Consider the following 18,004-nt stretch of genomic DNA (forward strand, 5'->3'; position numbering starts at 1 on the left):
GGTAGGGTCAGTCAGCTCCTCCCGCGGTTGCGGTTGCAGGATAAGCCAGATCCCCCCGCATCGGCGGGTGTGGTGTCCCTCCCCCGCTCCGCGGGGATGAGCTGGACGGATTCCCCTCCCCCACTTGTGTGGGGATGAGCTGGGTTAATTCCCCTCCCCCGTTTCGGCGGTGGTGAGCTGGGCAGAGTGTCCCTTCGTGGGTGTAATACTCTTAAGTGCTGAGTCCTGCGGATGGAGCTTTGATATCGACATACTGAGGAGTTTCCGGCAGCACATGACCACATATAGGGAGGCAAAAGTTTGCTCTCTATCTCCACCTGCTGGTAGATGGACACAACCCACCAGTCTATGGATTGATCAGCTATGATTAATGGAAAGAAAATTATCAGGTATGATTATACATAATTTTACCATATGTACATTTTTTGTAGCCGACTAGTAATGAGCTGTATGTAGTGCCATCATTCTCGTGCTAACCTGTAATTGATGAAGTGGCCCGTTTATTTTAACATAGTTTTTGTTTCTCAGATATAATTATGTCTTGTCGCTAAGATAAAATAGTAACTTTGATTTTGAATGTATTATGTATAACATTTTGATCAAGCAGTCTCATCCTAGTCTGATCTTTGGAAGTACCTGCTTTAAGGATCCTCTTCTATAATATGCCACTTGGGCTGTGTGCATTATGGTCTGCTAAAGTGCTAGTGCTTAGAAATTTCGGGATATGGCATATTGTAAAGTTTTCTTCTCTCCCCTAAGTGGTGCACACACTCAGAGGAATTATCTTCAATATGGAACAGCCTAAAGATGTAAAGTACTTACAGTTTCATAATGCAATAAAATACAAAAGGGATCCGCAGTTTTGTTTTTTTTTTTTTTTGCAAGAAACATCCTCACTTTCCCAAGTGGAGTAGCAGGACAGCAGCTTTCTGCCTGTAAACCAGGCCCAATTTTCTGAATACCCTTCATATGTTGTAGATGTCACAAATGTGCTAGGCAAGGATCTAGCCTAACCCCCTCCTGGCTTAATGATTAGTAATAATTTGTGATTCTGAGTGAATACATTTTGCATGTATGAGTGAAGAAATATTTTCTCTGATTAATTTTAAATTTACTACTTTGTAGCTTCATTGCATGCCCCCTAGTCCTAGTATTTTTGGAAAGAGTAAACAAGCGATTCACATCTGTTCCATTCCACTCATTATTTTATAGACCTGTATCATATCTCCCCTCAGCCATCTCTTCTCCAAGCTGCCCTAGCTACTTTAGCCTTTCCTCATAAGGAAGTAGTCCCATCCCCTTTATCATTTTTGTTGCCCTTCTCTGCACCTTTTCTAATTCCAATATGTCTTTATGAACTGCGGTGACCAGAATTGCACACAATATTCGAGGTGCAGTCGCACCATGGAGCGATACAAAGGCATTATAACATCCTTATTTTGTTTTCCATTCCTTTCCTCTCCGGTACTATGTAAGCCACACTGAGCCTACAAATAGGTGGGAAAATGTAGGATACAAATGTAACAAATAAATAAATATAAATATTGTGTATATCTGCTAGAATTCTGTGGTGCCACAGCTGGTAGCTCAGGTTAGAGCTCTGCTTTACAAACTTTCAAAACAAGCTTATTATTTGCTCGCATTAACTTTTTATGATTGAAAGTAGAAATCGGTTATAATTCATTAAGCATATACAGAATTGGCCCACCAATTGAACAAGACTAGGCGGTTGTTTTAGGGCACCAAAAAACCAAAACATTCTTTAGTGTCCGCGGCAGATGAATCCAGAGACATGTGGGTTGTGTCCATCTACCAGCAGGTGGAGATAGCACTGATTTGTACTATGCCTAGTGAATGACACACTTCCTGGCCAGTCAGTATATCTCTTAACAGAGACTACGCAAAACAGTGGAGTTCAATAAGTGGCTTGAGTCTTGCTGTAAAGGTTTTAGTCACATAAGGGCGTGGGGTAATACATGGAAAAATAACAGGCTGTACTGTAATAATGGGCTACATCTTTCCGTGACGGGAAAAAGGATCCTTGGGGAGAAATTCAGACAGTATGTTTCTAGACATTTAAACTAGAAGGTGGGGGTGACAAAAGGAAACAAGGGAATTCGGAAAGTCACCCCCAGAATAAACTTGATGGCATAGGGAAAGGTAATCTAAATACAGAAAACCACCTAAACTCTACGCAGATGGAAAGCAATGAGCACAAATGCTCGCAGTCTAGGTAAAAAGGTTCAAGACTTGCAAGCCCTGATGTTTGAAGAAAACTGAAGAAATTTGAGTTGACAGCAAGGCACAAAGAAGAAAAAAGAGAGGAAAGAGCTAAAAATAAGAACAGTCAATATGTCAGAAGCAGGTGTAGTGAAGGTAACAAAAAGACAAATGGACAGCAGCCGCTTGAAAGAGAATTAGAAGACGACAGACAGGAAAGCAGAAAAGAAACTGCAACCAACATGATGGAAAAATACAATGTCCAGACCACAAAGGTAGAAAAAAGCAATGTATTTTGAATGTTTTAAATGGAATTTGTTGGCCTTGGGAAATCTACATAGCAAATGTGTTTGTATCGTGTTCAGCAGAAAGGAAATTCATTTCAGTTTTTATTTCTCCAGTGTTGCAGTACATGCTAAGTTTAACTTTTTGGGGTTCCAAGTTCAATTTTTGACTAAATATTTTTATTTCTGATACGTGATCCCTTGTTCTGTATTTGGTGAGGGTCTGTTGGTGTGACAGTAATGGCAGGTGGGGAAATTGGAGGGAAGGCAGGGAAGAGAGGGGATCAGGGAGGGGGCCCTAGCATGTCTTAACACCAATTCTGACTCTTGCTGTATAGCTGGTAGGGATCCCAAGCCTCCCCAGCTGAGGACCTTTTCCAAAGACGGCCAGAACTTCCTTCTACCAAGTTATGCAGTCGGTGACGGCATGCTTGAGTCACCGACAGCTAAGCACGCATAGAGTGTTGGCATCAATGGCTTGCAGACGTTGCTACTGCCTGCCAAGTTTCATAAAAGGGAGTTCTGGCCACCTTCAGAGAAAGTCTTCAGCTGACAGAGTTTGAGGATCCTTATTAGCTAATGTATTTATATTTTGCAGTAGGGCAGAGCAGAGAAAATATTGTGCCCACCCACTTTGGGTTCAGGCCCATCCAAAATTGGCTGTCTGGCTACGCCACTGATAAGAATAGTTGTATATCTTTTTATGTTGGTGGGTTTTTGGGCAGGGATGGTCTCTGCTGTGCACAGGTTAAAATTAAAAAAGCTTTATATTTAATGTAGGCAGGTTTCTGTGTGGGAGTGGGCTCTGCAGTGGTGTGTTTCAGGGTGTGGGAGATGCCAGACTATGGGGGGATGGGTAGGAGGTAGGACAAGGCTGACTCAAGACAACAGAGAGGGGTGGGGGTAGGGTGGGGCTGATGCCTAGGTATGGGATGAATTTGGGGTGGGGAAGGGAAGGGCTGATGCTGGGTTATGGAGATGGATGGGGGGTAGGGTAGAGAAGGGAAGATCTGATGCTGGGCTACGGGGATGGATGGGGGAGAGTGGTAGAGAAGGGTAGGGCTGATTCTGAACTAAAGGGATGGATAGGAGGGGGTAGGGAAGGGAATGGTAGGGCTGATGCTGGGCTACAGGGATGGATGGGGGGGGGTAGAAAAGGAATAGGGCTGATGCCAGTCTATAGTGATGGATGAGGGGAGTAGGGAAGGGAAGAGTAGGGCTGATGCCGGGCTACAAGGATGGATGGGGTGGGTGATAGTAAGGAAAGGGTAGGACTGATGTCGGGCTACAGGGAGGGATGGGGTGTAGGAAAGGGCAGGACTGATGCAGGGCTACTGGACAATTTCAAATTTTTGGACCTTTATACTAATTGATGAGGGTTGGTCTATGTTCTGCGTGTGACCAAAGAGAGATTCTTCTGGCATGTGATTTGTGTAGGGATCTGTATCAGTCTGACTTTTCCAATGGGACACGTATTGCTGTTGTGTATATTCACTACTGCCTTTTTAAAGGTACTGTTAATGGTATTTATGTTTTCAGAATTGGTGGTGTTAAGGTTTGCTACATAGGCTCTGAGTATGTTTGTGGTTTATGTTGATGCTGGACAGCTGTGGGCAGACTGTTCATTAGAAATCCTTCATCAAGTGCACTCTAAGGCATTATTTAGGAGTATGCCAAGAAACGCTACTCACACCTATATTTTATTTATATATATTTATTTATATAGAGAGCCAACCATATTAGCTGTGGATCCTCCCAAAATGGCAGATCTGGCTATGCCACTGAGTCAGGATGCTGTTTGTTAGCACTTTGTAGTCTAAAAGGAAATTGTCCTTTCTGGGCATCCTGTCATTTGAAAATCTAAGTTTAATCACTGGCGAATTTTGTGAATATCTTTGAATACCTATGGCTGGATACTGATTTTGAATGATTTTACTTTTATTATAAGAAAGGCCTCAGCAGATTTGAAAGCTCAAGGTGGCCTGGCCTGCCCTGCCCCAGATTCTGTTTCTCCTGGCTATAAGAACTCTGGACCACATGTCTGCAAACACTGTTTTCTTATTTGTGCTTTTTTCTCCTGTCATGGGATAGGTTGCACTGCAGCTTCTGGAAACAGCAGTGGCACGTGGGCAGTGGCTGATGCTACAGAACTGCCATCTTTTGGTAAAATGGCTGAAAGATTTAGAGAAAGCGTTGGAGGGAATCGTCAAACCCCATCCAGACTTCCGACTGTGGCTCACTACTGATCCTATTAAGGGCTTTCCGATTGGGATTCTTCAGAAATCACTGAAGGTAAAGTGGTTAAACATCAGCTATACTCCAGTTTTGGCATCTGCCCTGGTGTCTAGCTATTGGACACATGTTCTGGAGCTTTGCTTGATGCAATGTGCTAAGTAGTCCTATTTAAGAGCATATGTACTACAACAAATGTCAAAGTGATTTTGCAGATAAAATGTGTTTTACTTAACAAGCAAGCTGTTATAAGTACATAAGTACATGCCATACATCGTGTTTCCAACTGTGGCCACTTGAGGTCACAAGAACCCGGCAAGATCCCAAAACAGTACAATACATTTTATACTGTCTGAAAATTGCCCTCTCTTAATACGGCTAGAACTTTGGGAATAGATCTACAATGGGGCGCCTAAAGCTAGGCGCCAACTATGTGCGTCAATGATGCCATGAAACTGACGCCTATAAGCTAGTGCCTAAGTGCCATAGTGCCTAACTGCAAGGGGATGTACACGTGGGCAGAGCATGAGTGATGCAAAAAACAAGAAGGAAGAAAAAACCCCTGTGAAGGTTACCCACCAAAGCTGTTACCCACCAAAGCTAACAACAAAAAGTATGGGGGGAACCTTTGGCTCCTCCAATACAGCAAAAAGTAGTAATACCAGAGGGTAAGGCAAAATTGTTTTATTGATCAAGGTAAATTATAAGCAGTATAACACCGCACCAATATGCTTTTCAAGATGTATGGACTCGACATGGGTCTGTGTTTCAGCAAAGGCACCTGCAACAGGAGTCACAACATCTAAAATCACACAAAAAGAACAGACTTTCAACTGTAAAAATTGATTTAAATCAGGCAGACCTGTTCAGCATGGAAAATAACCCGGGTTTTAAAAGGTGTCAGTAATGAACACACACAATCTGTGTGTTTGACTTGTGGATCTATTGCATGGTGTTAAAAATTGTGAGAAATGTTCCTGCATATCATCAAGGACAAGGAGATCAAGAAGTTGCGTGAATTTTTAGAGACTAAAATTAAAGTAGCAGAAGAAATGGGCCCAGGTTAAGGCTGCAGAAACTCTGCATGGTGCAGGGCCTTGAGAGCAGGATTGCATTTAAGCACTGCCAGGTTGGGTGTGAGGTTGGGGGTAGAGCTTGAGCTTGGGCCTGAGTACCATTGGAACTTTGGACCTGGGAGGAGGTAGGGTGGTGACAGAGGTGGCAGGCCTGGCAAGGGGATGGGAAAAGGGAGGAGATGCATTGCTGCTCCTCTATCATTCTGGAGCCACACCACCACCCTAGTCAGACATCTAGGGGCCCTTTTACTGAGCTGCCTAGGCGCCTACATGTGCCCAACGTGCATCAATTTGGAGTGTCCGCGTGGCCCTTGTGGTAATTTCATTTTTGACGCGTGTCCGCTACGCGTGCCGGAAAATAATTTTTATTTTCTGGCGCTTGGCAGAAACCGGGCGGTAATCATCATTCTACGCATTTAGATGATTTCCATACGGTTAACGCATGAGACCTTACTGCTAAGTCCATGGCTGGCGGTAAGGACTCAGACACAAAATGGACGCATGCCAATTTACCACACGTCTATTTTTGGCACACTGAAAAATGGATCTGTGCGTACCCAAAACACACGCCTACAGGGCCGCCGAGAGGGGGGGACGGGGGGGGGGGGGAAAAAATTCCTGGGGCCCGGGCCTCCAGGGGGGCCCGGCGCCGCAGTCCCACCCACCACTGGGCCCCTTCCACCCGAACCCCCGCCAGCAGAAGTGCTGTCTTCTGTTCTGACTCCGGCGTGCGCGGCCCACACAGACGCGCTCCTCTCAGCTGATCTTCGCTGTACTCTGCAGGGCTTCTGTGCGTCTGTCTGACGTGCAGGACGTCAGATGCACAGAAGCCCTGCAGAGTACAGCGAAGATCAGCTGAGAGGAGCATGTCTGTGTGGGCCGCGCACACCGGAGTCAGGTCAGAAGACTGCACTTCTGCTGGCGGGGGTTTGGGTGGAAGGGGCCCGGCCCGGTGGTGGAGGCGGGTGGGACTGTGGCGCCGGGCCCCCCTCGGGGGGCGGGGTGATGATGACAACCTGGGAGCAGGGCCCAGGGGCCCAGGGGAGGCCTTGTCCCGGGCCCGGCCCAGTCTCTTGGCGGCCCTGCGCGCCTACACTAGTGCAGCCCATTTTTCGGCGCACCTTAGTAAAATGGTCCCCTAGTCTGCCAAGTGGCAGGGCTGGTCTTGATTAGGAAGCAATAATTAAAGTGATTTACTTGACTTGCTGAGGTCTCTTTCAGTCTTGTTCAGTGACTCTATGAAAACATTTAGTTTATCTTGTTAGACCCTCTTTGATAATGTTAACTTTGTTCATTCTGGCAGGTTGTAACAGAACCGCCTAATGGTCTGAAGTTGAATATGAGGGCAACCTACTTCAAAATCTCACCTGACGCACTTGATGATTGCCCGCATCCAGCTTTTAAATCGCTGATCTATGTGCTTGCCTTTTTCCATGCCGTAGTCCAAGAAAGAAGAAAATTTGGAAAGATTGGTTGGAATGTGCCATATGATTTCAATGAATCAGATTTTCAGGTATAGAAACTAGATCTAGATGACACACACATGTGCTCAACAACTGCCTTTGAGCAGTCATTACATAAATGGATAAGGACCATTAAAACAAACAGCCAGGAACTGTTATAAACATGCATTTATTTATTTTGAACATTTTAAGCACTGCTCAAATGTGGAATGGAATGATGCAAATCTCTTCTAACAAATCGGCTGTAACTGATGTCGTAAGATCTTCTGCTTTCATGGCAGAAATAAAATCATCCTGATACAACCAAAATGGGAACTTACTGAAAATGACCTCCTTGTGAATTAAAATACTTGCAATGAAATTAGGACTCAGGGGGGTTCTTATAAGAGTTGGTATTCGCAGACAATAAGATGTCTTTGTTTAATGCTGTCAGCTCTTAAAAGAATGATCTTAGGGAGTCTTTTACTAAAGCTTAGCTTGCGTTATCTGCAGCTGGGCCCATAGGAATAAAATGGGCCCTGCTGCAGAATACTCGAGCTAAGCTTTAGTAAAAGACCCCCTTAAGTCCTCATTAATTTTCATTATAGAGTGACGTCTCATGCCCTGCCCATCATAACTATAGATTTGTCCAGTTATCATTTGTCCAGTTATCAGCTGTGTAAATATGGAGTTAGCTAGGAGCAGATACTCCTCCGTACTGGGTTTCTTTAGAAAGACATCTAGACTAACATGGTAATGTTTTGGGGATTAAGGGTATGAGATAAAGGTCTATGAAGACAATTTGAATAGTGAATATCACTTTCCTCACAGCTTAGTCTGAGAATAGCATTTTGGAGAGGACAATAGAAATATTTTGTCTGATTAGGTACTGGTAATTCAAATTTTATATACAGTTCTATAAAATTCTTAACAGTACAGTGGTTCATTTGATCAAAACATATCAGAGGCCATGGGCCATATCAAATGTCATCCGAGGGTTCATAACTGGTGACAGACCGAAGTTTTCATAGAAAGGTGGTAAGGCTGAAATCACACTTAAAGTCTTGTCTAAAAATTAACAGGTACATCTCCATACCATAAGTGTGTGCATCAAGAAAGGATTGTTTCTACTTAGCAGGGATACATAACAAAGTTGCTAAACTATATTTTTTTATCAGATCTTCATCTTTATTCAGGAAAGAGATTTGGCTTTTTTATTAACTCCTATTCAAAATGCAGTCAAGAACTTCAAATTAACCTAAAAAAAAATGAATTGTTCGGAAATTTGGAAAGTAGCCATCGAAGGAGAATTTATGTAAATGAATCTCCACCAATGTGTTTTGTGAAAAGGAGTAGCTCTAGTCGTTTGTGGTGGAGATGATGTGGATAATTGGTTTATATCAGTGGCATACCAAGGGGGGGGGGGGCGGTGGGTGCGGTCCGCCCCGGGTGCACACCGCTGGGGGGGGGGGGGGTGCCGCGCGCCTGTCTGCTACGTTCGTTCTGTGCTCCCTCTGCCCCGGAACAGGTTTCTTCCTGTTCCAGGGCAGAGGGAGCATGGAAACGAACAAAGCGGACAGGCGCATGGCACCCCCCCCCAGCGGCGTGCACCCGGGGGGTTCTTTTGCCGGGGGGGGGGGGGGTCGCGCTGCACCCGGGGGAGGGGAGGCGCATCGGCAATCCGCCCAGGGTGTCATCCCCCCTAGGAACGCCACTGGTTTATATCTATACACGCAGTGTTTTCCCCAGACCATTCTAGAATCTATGGATATTGTGTCTGCTGACCAGTGAATGGAGACAGAGGAAAAGAATAGTTCCATGATTGTTTTGGCAGCTTCCTTCTCTCCGGAGTCCTTAGCATCAGCAGCAATTTTTTTATCTTCTCTTTCTCTAATAAAATGGTTCCATTCCATTCAATTATGATCCCTTCATCTCTGACCTCCCCCCCCCCCCCCCCCACACACATTGCCTATTTCTTAATTCATTGTGATTCCTGCCTTTTTTCAGTTGCACAGATTGTGCAGGTGACTTCAATCCGGGACTATGTACTCATTCAACAACCTAGTTTCTTATACTCTTTATATTTTCTGCTGATGGCAGTTTGGTATGCAGGTTGTGATATCATAAGCTGCAGCATTTACCTTCCCATCTACCACTGCTTAAGCCTTGTGGAATGGCAATCAGTTTGCTTGCTTCCAGTGTCTATTCTGGATTGTAGTAATATTATATACCTTCTCTGTTCTATAATATTCTTTTCAGGCTCTGGTGCATTGGTGTAGAACTCTGTAACTTCATAGGTCTGTAGCCTTTGATTCCAACATTCATAGTTTTAAGTCCAATCCCCTTGCTTATTTTCTCTGGGGGCCACCGTCATCTTCACCTTCATCTCTTTTTGGTTCAGGGAAAAGTACTCTTGCCATCTCCATTTGTTTATTCTTGGTATTATTAGGTTATCTGCAGGGTATATTCTAGTGGAGCTAGAAGGGCTTCTATTCTACTCAATTCCAAAGGAAAAAAGGGGGGAAGAACAGAAGGGAAATGAAATAGCTGGCCAGCCTGATTCTGCTACAAGGGCTGCACAGTTGCTCTATGCACTCTGCATTTTCTTCTCTTGCAAGATTAGTTCTTTTCTAATTCTGTCTGTTCTTTACACTGACGGCTCATTTATTTTGATCTTTGGCTTGCAGATGATTACAAGCAGACCACATGGAATCATAAGGAGCCATTTTCCATCCTTGGTCTCTGTGTATGCGAGGGCAGCTTCTAGCTTTCCCCGAGGGACTCCCTTTTCCGAAGGTCATTATGTGAATTCTATAACTGTAATCTCAAGTTTCCCCTTCTGGAGCCAGATTCACTGTAACAGATCCTCAGCATCCTCCTTCAGACTGGAATCCATTTACTCATTGTGTTTTAGCCTACCTAAATGCCATGCAGGTTACTTTGTTCCCAGCTATATTCTTACAATTCATTTCAGGTGTCTAAATTCACATGATTGCTTAGGTGCATATGTCAGCGTATTACTGTAACAAACAGTCCCAGTGCACTCTTTCTTGTCAACAGCGTGCGCCTAAGGCCTCTGCAGCTCCCCAGGAAAAACAAGGGATGGGCTTTTGACTGGCTCCAGTTCAGCACAGCCTCAGTAAAAGTGTCCATGCCAGGCGACTTGCCAGTCGGAGGGGGAGGTTGATATGTTTTCACCAAAGGTGGCCTCTCATAACCTCCGATTGGTGGGTTCTTCAAATAGTCAGGTCAGGATATACCCTCAATCTGGAATCCAAACCTCCAAATTGCCCACTGGGAGCTTATTCTTAGAGTTCCCAGCACAAACAGGTACTTGCAGAGGAACTCTCCGCCCTTCTACAGGCCCAAGCGGTCGAACCCGTTCCACCAGGGGAAGAAGGGCTGGGATTCTATTCCAGGTACTTCCTTGTGCAAAAGAAAGCAGGGGGGGGATGCGTCCTATCCTAGACCTAAGGGCCCTGAACAAATTTCTAGTTCGAGAAAAGTTCAGGATGGTTTCCCTGGGCACCCCATGATTCAAGAAAACGATTGGCTATGCTCTCTGGATGCATCTCTCCTGGGGTGGGGAGCTCATGTAGATGGGATCCACACTCAGGGAGCCTGGTCCTTTCAGGAAAAAGGTCTGCAGATCAACCTCCTGGAATTAAGAGCAATCTGGAATGCTCTAAAGGCTTTCAGAGATCGGCTGTCCAACCAAGTCATCTTAATTCAGACAGACAATCAGGTTGCCATGTACTACACCAACAAGCAGGGGGGCACCGGATCTCGCCCTCTGTGTCAGGAAGCTGTCCAGATGTGGATTTGGGCACGCCATCACGGCATGTTTCTCCAAGCCATTTATCTGGCAGGTGTAAACAACAGTCTGGCCGACAAACTGAGCAGGATAATGCAACCTCACGAGTGGTCTCTGAACATTGGCATAGTCCGCAAGATCTTCTGAGAGTGGGGCACCCCCTTGGTGGATCTTTTTGCCACTCAGATCAATCACAAAGTCCCTCAGTTCTGTTCCAGGCTTCAGGCCCATGACAGACTAGCATCAGATGCCTTTCTCCTACATTGGGGGACGGGCCTCCTCTATGTGTATCCTCCCATATCTCTAGTAGGGAAGTCTTTGCTGAAACTCAAGCAAGACTGCGGAACCATGATCCTGATTGCACCTTTCTGGCTGCATCAGATCTGGTTCTCTCTTCTTCTGGAGTTGTCCTCCGAGGAACCGTGGATATTGGAGTGTTTTCCAACCCTCATCACTCAGAATGAGGAGTTGCTTCTAGATTCCAACCTCCAGTCTCTGGCTCTCATGGCCTGGATGTTGAGAGCTTAGAATTCACGTCCTTGGGTCTTTCAGAGGGTGTCTGTCGAGTCTTGCTTGCTTCCAGAAAAGATTCCACCAAGAGGTGTTACTCTTTCAAATGGAGGAGGTTTGCCATCTGGTGTGACAGCAAGGCCCTAGATCCTTTTTCTTGTCCTACACAGTCCCTGCTTGAATACCTTCTACACTTGTCAGAGTCTGGTCTCAAGACCAACTCCGTAAGGGTTCACCTTAGTGCGATTAGTGCTTATCACCACCATGTAGAGGGTAAGCCTTTAGTTGTTCGCTTCATGAGAGGTTTGCTTTTGTCAAAGCCCCCTGTCAAACCTCCACCAGTGTCATGGGATCTCAACGTCGTTCTCACCCAGCTGATGAAAGCTCCTTTTGAGCCACTGAATTCTTGCCATCTGAAGTACTTGACCTGGAAGGTCATTTTCTTGGTGGCTGTTACTTCAGCTCGTAGAGTCAGTGAGCTTCAGGCCTTGGTAGTGCATGCACCTTATATTAAGTTTCATCACAACAGAGTATTTATTTATTTATTTAGATTTTGCTCACACCTTTTTCAGTAGTAGCTCAAGGTGAGTTACATTCAGGTACTCTGGATATTTCTCTGTCCCAGGAGGGCTCACAATCTAAGTTTGTACCTGAGGTGATGGAGGGTTATGTGACTTGCCCAAGATCACAAGGAGCAGCAGTGGGATTTGAACTGGCCACCTCTGAATTGCAAGACCTGTGCTGTAACCACTAGACCACTCCTCCGCACGCAACCTAAGTTCCTGCCAAAAGTGATGTTGGAGTTCCATATGAACCAGTCAATTGTCTTGCCAACAGTTTTCCCCGTCCTCATACCCACCCTGGCGAAAGCAGTTTGCACACCTTGGACTGCAAGAGAGCATTGGCCTTTTACGTGGAGTGGACGAAGTCCTTTAGACAGTCCGCCCAGTTGTTTGTCTCTTTTGATCCCAACAGGAGGGGAGTTACCATCGGAAAACGCACAATCTCCAGTTGGCTAGCAGATTGCATATCCTTCACTTATGCCCATGCTGGGCTGACTCTGGAGGGCCATGTCACGGCTCATAATGTTAGAGCCATGGTTGCGTCAGTGGCTCATTTGAAGTCAGCTTCCATTGAAGAGATTTGCAAGGCTGCAACGTGGTCATCAGTCCACACATTCACATTTCACTACTGCCTTCAGCAGGATACCTGACACGACAGTTGGTTTGGCAGTCGGTGCTGCAGAATCTGTTCGGCGTTTAGAATCCAACTCCATCCCCCTAGACCCATTTTTGTTCTGTTCCAGGCTGCACAGTCAGTTAGTTGTTTATGGTTTCTGGTCAATCTATGCTATGTCCTCACTGTTGCGAGGCCCAATTGACCAATGTTCATTGTTTTGAGTGAGCTTGGGTGCTAGGGATACCCCACATGTGAGAACAAGCAGCCTGCTTGTCCTCGGAGAAAGTGAAGATACATACCTGTAGCAGGTATTCTCCGAGGACAGCAGGCTGATTGTTCTCACAAACCCGCCCACCTCCCCTTTAGAGTTGTGGTTTGTTGTTTATTTGCTTTTTGATTTAACTGAGTGGGAACGCTCACGTGACAGGCGGGAAGACGGCTGCACATGCGCAGTGCATGCTGCACGCTCGCCAGAAGACTCTGGCAAAACTTTTTTTTATATTTTGCTTGCAAAATTTCCGATTCCCGGGCCGACGCGGACATTGACCCACATGTGAGAACAATCAGCCTGCTGTCCTCGGAGAATACCTGCTACAGGTATGTATCTTCGCTTTATGTAACAAACAGATTGATATTCTATTTGGCAAAACATTGGATATTTCTTTAATAATCACAGTCAGCTGCCTGTCCTGCTTTAGTATTTTAATCTTTTCAGTGTCCTTCTTCCTGCAGACCGCTGTTTCGTCTGTTCTGAAAACTTGAATATTCTCTAGTTAGCTCTTCCTTTGGGGCTTCTAATGGCTTCATTTTGCAGCAGTTGTACATGAAAAGTTTTTATATATTTGGGATTTTTTGTTCTTTTAGCAGTTATGGGCATCCTAATTTCATACTCCTTTTTTTAAAAATAATTTTCTGATGTTGGGTATGGCATTGCTATCTCCAGTTCTCCTGAATGGGTGCATTGGTAGATTTTTACCAGTGGTCTTCTTCAGGGTGATTGCTCATCTCCATATGCTGGAGATATTCATCCTCGTGGAAGGCTGTGAATGGTATCTACTCCTCAGAGAGCAGGACCAGATTCAAGGTTATTTTTGCAAAGCATGTTTCTTCTGGTCTCTTCTTATTTCTGTTCAGTCAGTCCTTGAAGCAATACATTCTGTCAGAGATTTCACAGTCCATCCCATGTTTAGAAGTGCTTTGCTACATTGAACAGGTTCTAGACTGGTCTAGTGAAGGAAGGAAAAATGATCTTAACTGCTGCTTTTCTTTCCTTTAGTCTCACCAGATCAGTCCAGAAGCCTGTCCCTATGTATGTCCAGTTATTCTGCTGCTCTTCTATCTTTTCTTTTCCTTTAATAGGCTCAATTTTCACCTAATAGGTTGACCTTGTACAATAGTATATTGGCCAGTAGGTTGACATTTTTCATTCATTTCAATTGAATATGCTAGCTTACTGCATTGTCTTTCAGCCAGTGACTTGACCTTCTATAATCATTTAATCTTTATATGCTAGCTTTACTACATTATCTTTAGCCAGCTGTTTAACCTTCTACAATTGTTTGTGATATGTTGGCTTTTCTACATTTTCTTGGACCAACAGGTTGATTTTCAACAGTTGTGTCATTGTAATATGCTAGCTTTACTACATTTTCTTCAGCTAACAGGTTGATCTTTGGTGATTGTTGAACTGTAAAATGCTAGCTTTACTATATTTTGTTTGTCAACTCAACCAGAAGTGATAGCACATTGCTCTGTCAGTCGAAATACTGAACGTCTGTACCTGTACTATGCACATAAGAGGCAAATTGCATGGAACTATTGTTTTTCTGTCTCCATTCCCTGGTCAGTGAATACAATACCCACAGGTTTTGTACTAGTCTGATGAGACTAACAGAAAGAAAATTAGCAGGTAAGATATATATTTTCCTTAATAGAAGTAGTGTTGGCTGTAAGTACAAGAGTACGGGTTAATTTTTTGCTCATTGTTTTGTCTGTTGGATTTTTGAAGAAGAGGGATTAATGATCTCTGTTAAAGCTAGAAAGTTAATCATGCATTTAGTTAGCCATGCAACTAGGCTCACTAGAAGTTTGAACCCCAGCTCAAGATATAGACAAATCTTTGGACAAAGGCGGAATATAAATTGAATAAATGAAGTGTAGCTGATGTGGTCAAAGTGGCGATAAAAGGGAAGTTGGATGAATATGGTTATCACACTGGGCTAGGCAGAAGGACAAAATCTGTATGTAGTTAACTAATCTGTACTGATACTATAATACTGTAACAATTTAAATGTGTGTGCAGCATGAAAGGTTTCCTGATTTATTCAGGTCATTTCCTGATTTAATCTGGTCTTTGTTTTAGGTGTGCATGGAAATTTTGAACACATATCTGATGAAAGCTTATGAGCAAAATGATACCAGAATTCCTTGGGGCAGTCTTAAATATCTCATTGGTGAGGTAAACACAGATTAAATTTTATTAAAAATCATTCTGGATGAGACAGATGGTTAATTTAAAGCAGAGAATACATGGATTTTCACTGTATATTCAATTCAAGCAAACATGCATTAAAATTGATAAGCTTTAGGTGAAGAATGTGTAGAGAATTGTTATTCCATTCAAGGTAATTTGAAGGTAGCCGCTTGAGGTCAGCCTCCATTGAAGAAATTTGCAAGGCTGTGACGTGGTCTTCAGTCCACACATTCACATCTCACTACTGCCTTGAGAAGGATACCCGACTCAACAGTTGGTTTGGGCAGTCAGTGTTGCAGAATCTGTTTGGGGTCTAGAATCCAACTCCATCCTCCTAGGCCCATGTTATTCTGTTCCAGGCTGTACTCTCAGTTGTATATAGTTTCAGGTTAATCTGTGTTATGTTGCGAGGTCCAATTAACCAATGTTTGTTGTTTTGGGTGAGCCTGGATGCTAGGGATTCCCCACTTGTGAGAATATGCAAGCCTGCTTGTCCTTGAAGGTGAAGATACTTACCTGTAGCAGGTGTTCTCCGAGGACAGCAAGCTTCATATTTTCACAATCCCGCCCACCTCCCCTTGGAGTTGTCTCCTTGAATATTTTTATTTTGCTTTAATATTGAACGGAGGGGAAGGCACTCTCATTTGTGCAGTGGAGTGCGGCTCGCACTTCACAAAGCTGTAACTTTACTTTGGCATGAATGCCGGACGGGGCGACGCTGATTGGCGTCTACCCACTTGTGAGAATATGAAACCTGCTGTTCTCAGAGAATACCTGCTACAGGTAAGTACAGTGCTTTTTTTGTGCCGGTACGCAGTTTTATGGTGTACCGGCACATTTTTTGTGAGGTCTGGCTCACCTGCCCGCTCTCTTCCGTTCATGCACCGTGATCTCCCCCTACCCTCCCTCAGCTCTCCAACTTTCCTTGAAATCTTTAATTTACCCGAATTCGTGGCGAACCGGCAGTAAAAACAGCTGACAGGCAGGCAGGCTTGCCTCCTCGTCGCTTCCCTTCCCTCTCAGCGTGTCCCGCCCTCGCGGAAAGGAAATTACATCAGAGGAAGGCGGGACACGCTGAGCGGGAAGGGAAGCGACGAGGAGGCAAGCCTTCCTGCCTGCCTGCTTGTCAGCTGTTTTTACTGCCGGTTTGCTGCAACTTTGGGTAAATTAAAGTTTTCAAGAAAGTCATGGAGCTGAGGGAGGGCGGGGGGGGGGCTGGGGTTTGAACGAATCGCTGGACATGGATGGGAGTGGAGGGCAGGGGAGAGAGGAGAATCGCTGGACATGGATGGGAGGGGAGGACAGGGGGCAGAGGAGAATCACTGGACATGGATGAGAGGGGAGGGCAGGGGAGAGAGGAGACATGCTGGACATGGTTGGGAGGGGAGGGCAAGGGGGAGAAGAATCGCTGGACATGGATGGCAGGATTTGACAGGGGGCAGAGGAGAATAACTGCACATGGATGGGAGGGGAGGTCAGCGAAGAGAGATTTGCTGGACATGGATGGAAGGGGACGGCAGGGGAGAGAGGAGGGTTGCTGGACATGGGTGGCTGGAGGGGGGGCAGGGGAGAGAGGAGGGTCGCTGGACATGGGTGGCTGGAGGGGGCAGGGGAGAGAGGAGGGTCGCTGGACATGGGTGGCTGGAGGGGGGCAGGGGAGAGAGGAGACATGCTGGACATGGATGGGAGGGGAGGGCAGGGAAGAGAGAATTGCTGGACATGAATGGGAGGGGAGGGCAGGGGAGAGAGGAGAATCGGTGGACATGGATGGGAGAGGAGGGCAGGGGGGAGAAGAATCACTGGACATGGATGGCAGGGGAGGACAGGGGGCAGAGGAGAATCACTGCACATGGCTGAGAGGGGAGGGCAGGGGAGAGAGGAGACATACTGGACATGGATGGGAGGGGAGGTCAGCGAAGAGAGATTTGCTGGACATGGATGGAGCGTACGGCAGGGGAGAGAGGAGAATCGTTGGACATAGATGAGAGGGGAGGGAAGGGGAGAGAGGAGAATCGCTGGACATGGATGGCAGGGGAGGACGGGGATAGAGGAGAATCGCTGGACATGGGAGGGGAGGGCAGGGGAGAGAGGAGACATGCTGGACATGGATGGAGGGGAGGGAAGACAGGAAGGAGATGCACATGGATGGGAGGGGAGGACAGGGGAGAGAGGAGAAATGCTGGAAATGGATGGAGAGGAGAGCAGGAGATAGAGGAGAATTGCTGGACATGGATGGATGGAGGAGTTGGCGGGGAGAGAGGAGAGAAATGCTGGACTTGGATGGAGGAGAGGGAAGAGAGAATTATTGCTTTGTATGGATACAGTGGAGGGAAGAGAGGAGAAGTGCTGGACATGGATGGAGGGGAGGAAAGAAAAAAGAAGAAGATGCACATGGATGGAGATGAGGAAAAGGGAAGAGAGGAGAAAAAATGCGCATGGATGGAGAAAATAGGCAAAAGCTGGATCCACGTTATACCTCCTCCAGTCAATTCCACGGAGGAGGACCCAGCTTTTACTTATGGATGTAGGGCAAGAAATGAAGAAGAAAGGAGGAAAGTAAAGAAATAAATGGAAAGGAAGCCCTGGAAACGGAGTTAAGAGAGCAGCAGAATCAGAGACTGGGACCAATATGGATAGAAAAACAAAGTCACCAGATAACAAAGGTAGAAAAAATCATTTTATTTTCATTTTAGTGTTTGGAATATGTCCAATTTGAGAATTTACATCTGCTGTCTTATTTTGCACTGGGTATACTGGAGCTGTAACAGCTTACA

At 45.4% G+C, this 18,004-nt stretch overlaps 1 protein-coding gene across 1 annotated transcript in view; it reads left to right on the forward strand.

Annotated features, from left to right (window-relative positions):
- Positions 1-18,004, forward strand: part of DNAH10 (dynein axonemal heavy chain 10) — a 327,414-nt gene that overhangs the window by 268,789 nt on the left and 40,621 nt on the right. The window contains exons 70-72 of the mRNA XM_030218355.1: positions 4,596-4,796; positions 7,116-7,325; positions 15,120-15,215. Of these exons, the coding sequence (XP_030074215.1) occupies positions 4,596-4,796; positions 7,116-7,325; positions 15,120-15,215 (507 nt within the window). The remainder of the gene's footprint in view (positions 1-4,595; positions 4,797-7,115; positions 7,326-15,119; positions 15,216-18,004) is intronic.

Source organism: Microcaecilia unicolor, chromosome 11, assembly GCF_901765095.1.
Source record: "Microcaecilia unicolor chromosome 11, aMicUni1.1, whole genome shotgun sequence".
NCBI classification, from domain to species: domain Eukaryota; kingdom Metazoa; phylum Chordata; class Amphibia; order Gymnophiona; family Siphonopidae; genus Microcaecilia; species Microcaecilia unicolor.